This window comes from Branchiostoma lanceolatum, chromosome 1, assembly GCF_035083965.1.
Source record: "Branchiostoma lanceolatum isolate klBraLanc5 chromosome 1, klBraLanc5.hap2, whole genome shotgun sequence".
NCBI lineage: Eukaryota > Metazoa > Chordata > Leptocardii > Amphioxiformes > Branchiostomatidae > Branchiostoma > Branchiostoma lanceolatum.
The window spans coordinates 21672494-21683242 of NC_089722.1; the positions used below are offsets into that span (position 1 = coordinate 21672494).

The following is a 10749-nucleotide window of genomic DNA, read 5'->3' on the forward strand; positions in this document are numbered from 1 at the left end:
AAAATACATTTTACCTCGAGAGTCGCTGCGGTTAATGTACATGTAATGCTCCTGGGAAAGTTAGTTGTCAGGTCAGCCATGTTATTGGCTTCTGGGTTACTTGCTAAGTTTGCATTTGTCCAGGGTAGGTCTTCACTTGAACCATCACAATAGACCAGAAGCTCCTTTTTTGACATGGCAGGTGATCATAATACACATTGTGCAGTCATATACAATAGTAACCCAAGGAGTGTAGATCAGAAAATATTACAAATATCAAAAAAACCTCTTGGAATGGAGTCTATGTTGTTCAGTGCAGACATCCAAAGAGTAACCAACATGTCCCTGCATACACTTAATGGATTCAACCTTTCTCACGCAGCGGACATGATAGAATGAAAACGAGGCCAATGAGGCAAAGAAACAAATAATTCACAGCATCCACTCCAATTTAGTTTTCCTCTCAAATGAAACGAAGTTTTAAAATATAATATCCTATCATCAATATTTTAACTAGTGTAGATCTAGTGCACAGAAAAGATGCAACAACTTAGAGCCATTTGACTGATCTCATAGTCCTGCCTCGAGATGTAGAAATGCAAAATAAAAACAGAAATGCAGACATTTGACGGATATGCAGCCACTATCGATTATCTAATTACCATGTAGTCATTGATTAAACTGCTAATTGTGATGGACAGTTAGGATCGGTCTTATGTTTGCCACAATGGCATCATTTTCATTCTATCATGTCTGCTGCCTGTATTGGAGGCAAGGTCTGAATCTGGAAAGAAAGAGTTAATGACCCAACACTGGGGTCAACTTGCTTATGTACAAATCTATGCTGCTAAGATACAAGACAGACAAGGGAAGATTATGGTGCAAAGTGAACTTTATTGGAAAAATAGACAAAGCAAATCACCAGTACACAAAGTACTTATATCACACAATCACATCTATAGTCTGCTTCATTCACATCTTTTTAAGGTTTTGCTTCATTATTTGTTCTCTCATGCAGTAGAAAGCAACAATAGTAATTTCTCTATAAATATCCATGATTCCCACATAAACCAGCTGATCACTCAAGCTATGCTGACAACATAAATTTTCCCAACGATGTATGAATGTACAAACTATTTCAGTAGGCGGCTTTGATTTTAGTCATAGAAATCTAATGCTTGTCTCCATATAATCTGATTCTGGTACGTGTAAAAACAGCTGTAAGTTTGGAAACCTGATAGGAACTTGTCTTTATAAACTGTACAGTCTTGGACAATGTGTAATGTACATTAACATGTAAATCCGGCAAGTGAGACGGCCTCATTGCACAAGATGAAGTGGATGGTTCTCCAGAAAACAGGCTTTTTTAACAAAACCATTACTGTAAAAATATTTCTGTACAAAGTAATGAAAACTTTTGCTATCGTTGATATCACTTCAGTGGTCAATGCCAGAGATGTTGTGATTTCCAGTTAACATAAGAGATGTCAAATATCTTTATTTGGTATTCAATAATTAAAAGCTCTCCTTAACTATCCAACACAAGTAAGTAATAAACATAATTTAGCTAACAAAAACTACTTGTAGCAATAATATGTACACAGCACCTCATATAACATAGCATATTGCAGAGCTTGTATGTCAGAAATGCCATCAAGTTTGTCATCACATCTAACAGTAAGGTCTTTCCCCTGAAGGACTCTTTATTAGCAATATTTGTACAGCTTTTAAGTAAAGTCAACTACAGAGCTTTGCTACACAAGACAAGAAGCTGAAAAGAAATCTAGTTTATAAGTCAATGTTCTGGTGGGACTTAAGTAAGACAGTAACACAAGCTACAGCCTGTTTCCTGAATTTCTGTCATGTTTCTTTGTATGATGGCATCTCTGAAAGTAGGTTGCAGTGATTGCACTTGTGGCAGTAAAGTTTGCAGCTGATTTGAAACTACAGATTCATCCCTCTAACCACTGTGCAAGGCCCTGCTCCACCATCACCCGATTCACCATGATGCTCTGAAAGAGACGGTGTTCATTAGTGGGCATCAATATACTAGGCCTCTACCAGGCTCCACAGATCACTGGAAAAATCGTAGAAACTGGCCAAATAGACGGATAACATGCCAGAGAAGTTAGTCTGCTATAGAAGTTAAAGTCTGCTACCTCTAAATGTGGATGGTATATTGGACCCTCTCTCCATAGCCGACTCCCTTAGCATACTATTCACTCTATTTGGCCAATTTCTACAATTTTTCCAGCCATCCGCGGGGCTATCAATATACTAAGTATTACCAGTAAACTAGAACATAGATACAAAATAATCGTGTTTTTTCAATTTCTTCTCCATGACACTGAAAAATAGCGGCGTATCTGTGACTTTAGACACCTATCGGACAAAAATTGACCCACCGTTCGGTCAGTTGTGATGAAGTTATTAGTGATGTTCTCGGAGCACTATTGAAGGTCGCCTTAAGTGATTTCAAATCCCCCAAACTGGAACAGCTAGGCCAATGAGCAGACCTCTTATATTGTGTAGAATCCCCCAGGGTTTAAGATGGGTTAGCCCAATGCATGGCCATATCCCATGTCTTAAAAGTCCATTTGGTAGTAAAAAGTACCAACAATAAAACAATTCTAGCACAGAAAAAAATTACATATATTTTACATATCTGTCTTCACTAATTATAAGTCAGTATCTGTGTCAGAGCAAGATGGGATAACATGTCAAACTTTCAAGAAGGTATCTTGTTCTACAGGTTGGGTCCCGAAACTAAGGGATCTGTAAACACTCTCCTTGTTTTTTTATGGTAAGAATATTTTAAATACTTGTACTTACTGTGTCGCCCTGTGTGGAGTACAGATGTACAAGAGGACAGCCTTCAGTAGAGTACCCCACCACGTTCACCTGAGTCACGATACCCTGGGTCAACTCCTCCACTAGACCTGTCGCCTCAAGGGAGAAGCTCTCCTCACCTGGTCAAGACAGAGGACTTCTTAATTTGGAACACTAAAAAAAGGTTTTATACAACTGGTAGTCCTTTTCAACGGACACTACATTAGAAGCCTTACATTTTAACATTGAGGTTGGCCCAGTAATAGAAGTGCTTGGTAAGAAACTTCATTCTTGGGTAAGAAAAAGACGGACAGCATACTGCATACATACCTTCTAGGGGTGCAATGTTTGCCATATAACATTCCACAGCCTGGAATGGTAGGGTCATAAAGTCACTCCTGTAAAGAAATACCAATTGTAAGACTTTTTGGGGATTGAAAGATTTTCAGGATAATATACTGTAAATACAGAAATGTTCGCAGTGGTTTTATGTTTGCGGTGAACTCTTCAGCACCAACTTAAAACCACCGTGAAAATTTTTGCCCACCTACCCACTTGTTTAAGCACTACCTAATGTACATTGTACAGTATTATGGAGAAACCTATTATGGTAAATATACAGCTATCTTGATTTCTGACTGGCTGTCCGTAAAACCACCAGTGTTTCCATCATGTGACTGTGTTGACAGCCACTTTAGAGAGTATGGCAAGTCTACATGGTTTCATCAGCTCTGTTGTAGCCGAGCTTTCCTGGCCCTCCTCTTGGCCTCAGCGGCAGCTGTTCTTTCAGATCGGCTTACCTGATCTGTCGGAGCACATCTCGCGGTACGTGGTAGTACCCTCCATAGTCACAGAACTTCACGACCACAGAGTCACTGTCCTCCATCACCTCTTGGACCTCGGCACGGCAGTACGCGCCCACCATGGGTGACGGCGCCACACAGATGACACCAACTGCCGAGATATCGCAGATGTCAACATTTGTGCTTCTCCAAGCATACATGTGTACTGTGTAAAGACCTTACATTTGTCTTTTTTTTCAGTTCAAAGTTTAGTGCAATATGACACAAATTTGTAGCTCATTTGACAAGTAACTACGTGTCCTCAAATCTCTGGGCCTTGACAAGATACTCCTTTCATTGTCCTACAATTCATGGTTCAAGCATTTTAGCATCCCAAAACCAGCATCATGTCAACTTGCAAGAAATGAATAATGGTAGCAATCAAAGATGTAATTTTTGAAGAGGCCATCAGGAATATAGTTCAAACGAAACAAGTTGGTGGAACCATTGAAGAAATGGCAATAAAGTCAAACAAATTGCAGACCATCATTTTCTGAGTTGTTTAAGGAAACCCATCAGGATTCACTCAGGCACAGAATAAATCCTGATTCAATTCGCCAAATCCACCTATGGAGCCAGATTTGAACCGTTGATACCAGGATTGGCAAAATCAGGATGGATTCCATCCCTGGGTGAATTCCAATTTGTTCCTGGTATGAACGAGGTCTAAGAATGGCCCTTACTGTCTACGGGTTTGGGCACCCCCGGCACCAGGTTTTGGTCTGCGTAACAGATGGCCATACAATGGTCCAGCGTGGCGAGCGCGGGGAAGGTTGGGTGGATGTGCTGCTGCACGAAGATGTGCGAGGCGTCCATGATGTTACAGACGATGACGTCGTTCAGTCCCTCGGTCAGCTGCAGCTGGAGTTGAGGAGGGAGGACAGGGATGATGTCCACACACCTCTGAAACACCACGGGACACATCATGCTGTCAGACACACATGCACACCGCAAGCACAACACCATTAGGGGAATCACAACAACAACAGGCATGCATCAACAACAACTACATACGTTTTCTCCTCAAAGCTGAGAGTTGCTCTGCATTTTGATTTCATATTCAGTTTGAGCCTTCAATTCAATTTCTGCCTTTGATCAAAGCCAAGGTTTACTGGTCTTGTAGAATACTACAGTAACCCGTGTCAGAGCCCATAAAAGTGGTCCGCAAGATTCTCAAATCAGCCTCTGACATAAGGTAACTACAAGATAACTTCCTTTTTTTTTTTTCAAGAGACCCTTATTGCTCCAGAGTATTTCAATATCAACTTATAGGTTTTAGGCTTAGTGCTATGCTTTTCAAGGTGAAAATAATAAATACAGAACAACTCAAACAGAACCAACAAGGTTCCTCCTAACAGACACAACTTTCACGTAGCACACAAGAGATTGGTTTGATTCCGATTGCAGCTACTGATTTCCACATCATTGGCTAACTTAACCTTCTCCCTGCTACAAACATCTACACACCAAGTCTCATGAATTAGGAACAGCACAACTTTTACTAGTCAGGAGGGAGAGGGTTAATGAACTACAATCACCCATGGTAACAATTTGGTTACACATGATGCACAGCCTGCCAGATTGACATTGATGCGAAAGCTTTGCAGTGGGACATGCATTACAACTGGTCCACTCCTGGACTTCCTCAACTAGCATCAGCCGTGAAGACATGACGCGGCCATTACTTGAGAGATGTCGGAGGAATCGCTGTTGGGAGAGTCTTCAACTGCACTCAGGTCCACTGTTGGGAACTTCCGGGCAATTATGTCCAGAGCATGGTCCACTTCACTCTGAGTACCTGTAGTAAGAGGGAAACGGCAAGACTGGATCTACAGTTTTCATAGTGCTTGACTACTTCTTCTACCCACCACTTGTGTCTTTTTTTCATTCTGTTCAAAACGCTTGTTTGTTTTTAAATCATTGTTTATTCATGAGAAGCTTAAATCAGCCTGCAGGCCTCTTTACATTGAGGTCATAAGGACTTAAACAGTATTTGCAGTTCAATAAGTGCTACTTTCTAAAACTTCTGTTTCAAATATCTGCTATTTACAGATATTATAATTTATCCATCTACCACAGTCAAAACTGCCCAAGAAGACCACTCAGGGTACCAATAAAATCTGGTCTATGTGGACAGGTGGTCACTATAAACAGGATTCTCAATACTTGTGTCAATAAGGAAAATTATCTGAGGGACCACCAAAAAGTGGTCACATTTGGCAGGGTCTAGAGATGGTCACCTGTACAGGTTTGGTTCCACCTTGTTAGTGCTAGATATGTGGTATGACACCCACCTTCCAGACAGCACCACTGCATGAAGTCGGGACTCTTCCTGATGAAGATGTTACAGCCTGTCCTGTCCATCATCCACTTGATGTTCCTACCCTGTTTCCCGATCAGACGGCCACACAGGTCCTAGCAAACAGCACAGGAAATTGTGAGAGGTACAGGTACTGCAATTCTACCAAAAATAATTTCATCAGGTTGGTAGAACATTGGATATTTGGAGTTTCTTTTAACACACCCAGGTAATCAAAAGAAACTCCAAATATCCTACTGCGATTCTAGGTGCAACATCAAAGTAATAAACCATATTTCACAATATTTCACTTTGGACAAAGCTACAGAACTCTCTCATTTCATGAGAAGCTCAAATTGGCCTGCAGGCCGCTTCTTCATATGACATGACTTTAATCCTCTTTCCTACAAGATAATGCAGAATACACTACTGTAAGTCTTCTTATGTTCGCGAGTACTTAATTTCGCGAAACTTAGCAAGACAGGAGTTCGCGAGGTCTTTGAGTTCGCGAACAAGTGTTATTAATTTTTTCGGTAGCGCAAGGTAAAATTTTGATATCTTGAACCGTCTTAAACGCTATTTCCCGCATTCTGAGGGACAAAATTGTTGAGTAAAGGTACGTAATAATGCGTCCACATTTACGCCGAGGAGCGCTAGCGGAAGTTTCCCGCCACGCATATACGATCTAAATACATATATTACATGTATCTAATTTTGTTTCCTTGCCGGGAAAATTAAGTGACTGTTGCCTTCGGAAGAGGCTTGGCTACATTTTATCGATATCGTAACAAAGGCCGCCAAAAATTGTTCCAACACGCGTTTTTTTGGGAAGCATATTACAAACTGTTCTGAGAAGCCCGCGCCATCTTGATCACGTGAAACACTGACGCTTTCTTTCAATCAACCAATCAGAGCACAGGTTATCTGAGGTGAGCCAATCAATCAACATGGCGCCCTTGGCCGCTTGGGGTCGGCTTGTTTACTGAAATTACAGCGGTGGAAATACGTTTCATCTTACAAGTTTATCTTTTAATGTCCCGATAGAAATGGAATTGATCGATGGCTGGTCCTTCGATACAAATTATTTTGAGGTTTTCGGCTTTTAGTCGTGCTCGGTCCACGTTCGTAGGAAATCGCTTGCCGAAAAACTGACATAAATGACGCTTGTATGAACTTCGAAAGACCGACTTGAACCTTGAAAAACAAGTTTTTAATGAGAACAACATATGCGAAAGGTGCCGACATCGATTGTATTCAAGAATAACAATACCTAACAAAACAAAGGAGTTGGATTTTCTGACGGGGGACGGCGTCCTTACGCCCGCAGCGTCATGATAATGTGGATAAACACAAAATGCCGGTGCGAATTTTTCGATTTTCCCCGATACCGTCGTAACTTAGGTGTACTAGTACTTTCTTTTACCGTTCGTTGTAAGAAGTACTTAGTAACTAAATAAATTATGACTTGATAAAAATTGAAAGAGTGAATGGTCTGTTATCAGTTGAGTCTTGTCATCGGTAGAATTTGCTATCATTGTGTTAGTGTTTGGGCAAGGAGGTTTGGGACGGAAGGTGTGGGGAGGGGGGCAGCCCAGTAAAACTACAAGTTCGCGAGGAGATGAGTTTGCGAAGAGAAGGTCTCCGCGAATCTCGCGAACTTAAATTTCTCGCGAATATTAATAGACTTACAGTACTTGGATGCAACTTTTGCAAGTTCCCAATAACAACTTAAACAAGCCTAATACTTAAATCCTCTAAACATGATCAATAATACATCATTACCAAACGAACTCAACTTTTATATTTCCCACAAGATTATGCAGAATACACTTGGATGCATTATTTCCCAATAAGAAGTCTAATTTAAACCCTCTAAAAATGACTAATGCATCATCACCAAACTAACTCAACTTTTATATTACCTGACTATTAAACCAACTCAGATCTCATGGACAATAGTGACTGGGCTAACAATAAGAGATGTCATGTACCGATGGGAAGTTAATTTTCCACGTTACGATCTGGTCCTCCTCTAGAACGCCAGCTTGGTCCTGATGTGTGCTGCTGCTGGCCGTGCTGGCTGCACCGTTGTCCATGGTGCTCCGTCCGCTGTCGTTGGACACCTCGCTACTGACCTCTGACCCCGGGGAAACCAACGCGGTGTCTACTGGGGTAGGAGATGGGGATTTCTGGCTATCCGCCTCACTTGGAGAGTTGCGAGTCTTTGGTGACTGCATCTTCTGCTTGCTTTTGCGTTCCAGCTCCTCAACTGCAGTGCCCCAGTCGGAGGTCGGGACTGACTGGACTTCGGCACTAGATGAATGTGTGTTCTCAGCAGTGACGTTGCTGTTTGTACAGTCTTCTATCCCTTCATCACTGCAGCCATCACAGCTAACATCTTTTCCCACGGATGTTTCCTCTACTGCCGACCCACCGATGCTAGATTCTGACAGGGAAGAGCTGGTAGACTCTTGGCTGCTGGTTTGCACTCTGTCGGCTTCCTGAGAGTAAGGGGAATCCAGTTGGCTACTGCTTGACTCCTGAGATGGTTGTGAAGAAGAAGAACTGACCTTTTCAGCTTCTATTGATGTCACATGAGACAGAAGTGAAGCATCTGACTCACAGTTCAAGTTGTCACTATCATTACTGAGTACTTTGCTAGGGACTGCTGAGGAAAGTGGAGGAGAAGGCTCTTGTTTATCACTACATTCATCCTTTACATTCTTCTCATAATCTGTGCAAAGCGTAGGAGCATTGGAAACATGATGATCTTCATCTTTACATTTGGATTCTTTAGAAACATGATTTGTGTTGTCGGCGCTTATGTTTTCTTCTTTGCTGAGGGCTTGTACTTCTTTTGTGCTTGCTTCTTCTGATGATGATTTGGCTGGCTTTCCAACATCAGGGCTCTTGGAAACACCGATTGCTGCCATCTCGTTTTGCTCATTCTGCAGGGGAGCATCTTCGTTCTCCTCTTGCTCGAACTTCTCTCCTCCAGCTGGATTCAAGAGCTCAGGGCGCTTGCAAGGCTCCAAGTGAGGAAGTGGAGCTTCTTTCTTCAGAGATGAACTTTCTGATAAAGCTGTAGTTGTACTGAAATCCTTAGCACTAAAGGTGTTAGCTGATAACTCCTCTACTGCTAGATCTGTGTGTTTAAAGCTGAACTGCTCTTCAATACTAGCGGCTTGAGGTGACTCCTCCTCTATGCTACTGATGCTGCGCTTGTTTGAGCTACTGGTGGATGTGCTGGGCTTCTTTTTCTTTTTGCTGGAGAACCACAGAAGGGTGAACACAGCCACTGCAACTGAGATGCCAGCTGTCACAACAATACGACCGGCAGTCATGATGATTCGCTTCTACAGAGTAATGATTCTCCAAACCTGCAGATAACACAACATAATGGGAAAATAATTATTTCAGAAGAAGCATAATACAAGTAAAAAAATATTTTAGTGACAAGGTGGTCTTGTGGCCATAAGGTGGTCTACCAGTTATGTAAAACAAATAAACAAACTAATGGGCTGAACTAGGTCATACCATTATCCTGATGGTGTCAAGGTCAGGACTTGGTTGGAAATATAGGAATATGGCTAGCAGAATGGTGCCATGAAAGGTCACATCATGAATCTCTTCTTCTGTAAAGAATTTCCCTCATGACAAAAGGACTTTTAATGATGGTGACCAAAATAAAGGCACAGCTGTCTCTAAATGGGGATCACAACAAGATGGCCTATTTGCACTCAAAGGTCAATTAGGGGGCAGGGAAATTCAAACAACCGGTTTGTTTCAGTGCCTTTAGGGTAGGTTTGGATTAGTGTAAATTCCTGGTACTGTTGATCACTGAAACTTGTTTAAACTACCGGTAAAAATTGTAACTTTTGTAACTTTGTTACCTGTATTTTTCCCCTGTCACACAGTACCTGATATATGATACAGCTTTGTTTACGCCACCCTGTCTAAATACTACTTTGAAAGTAACGGCAAAGTTAATTAATCACTGATTTTGTCAGGTGGGAAACAGGACACATGGTAGGCGTTACTCTGAGCCCTTGAACAAACCGCGACACATACAATTTTCGTTGAAAAAAAAATTGTGTGGGCAGGGCAAAATTAAAGAAGGGACACCACGGGAAATCTGACAAGTTTTTTGACTCCCATGGCATGTGGCTGGCTGGAATTCCTGCACACATAAAACTATACGGGGACAAAAAATACAATTCTTACCTTGAAAGGACAATACCTAGATACATCAAAGCTACGGCTTAAAACATATCTGCACGTTTCTAGGAAATGTAATATCCCCAGATAGGGTACCGGAATGACTCATGCTTCAGTTTTATGGGCTGAACGGCACTTACGGCCCAAGGACTTTCCATATTTCCCCCCATTTTACCCGACTTACGTCTAAAACTGTAGCCTCAAAACGGACAAAGCAATGTCCACACCACCGTCACTGGAACAGCGCATGAAGAGAGACCAAGGGAAAGAATTTTGTGGCGAACTTTCGGCTTTTCTGAACTATTGCACAAGTCTGCACGTGGCTCGCGAAATCTGCTTCCACTGTTTTTTCGGTCGTGTCTCGCCACGCACCCAAACTCTCGCGAGAACTTATTCTGGGATCGTGATTTGACAGCAGGAACATGTATATATTCACAGGCCAGATCCTTAAAGACCACAAAAATTCCCCTTAAATCAGACAGAAATAGCACATTCATTACTTAGTTATAAATAGTACAGCTGTTGTGATACTATATACTGGGTTTTATTCCCCATATTTACTTTTCTTCTGTATTAATCGAA

General features: G+C 41.7%; 1 protein-coding gene across 2 annotated transcripts; it reads right to left on the minus strand.

Moving 5' to 3' along the window:
• Positions 1 to 853: 853 nt before the first annotated feature.
• On the minus strand, positions 854 to 10560 carry LOC136441290 (A-kinase anchor protein 1, mitochondrial-like). Of its 2 annotated transcripts, none has more exons than XM_066437496.1 (9): positions 10352 to 10560; positions 7941 to 9329; positions 5945 to 6065; positions 5336 to 5448; positions 4334 to 4553; positions 3609 to 3762; positions 3139 to 3206; positions 2812 to 2948; positions 854 to 1991 (listed from the first exon to the last, which is right to left on the minus strand). In XM_066437496.1, the coding sequence occupies exons 2-9, from the start codon at positions 9291 to 9293 to the stop codon at positions 1932 to 1934; spliced, it is 2226 nt and encodes a 741-aa protein (XP_066293593.1). In that variant the 5' UTR covers positions 9294 to 9329; positions 10352 to 10560; the 3' UTR covers positions 854 to 1931. The 2 variants fall into 2 exon arrangements, with proteins under 2 accessions (XP_066293593.1, XP_066293600.1); XM_066437503.1 differs by having other exon boundaries at positions 4334 to 4511; positions 10352 to 10559.
• Positions 10561 to 10749: the final 189 nt, after the last annotated feature.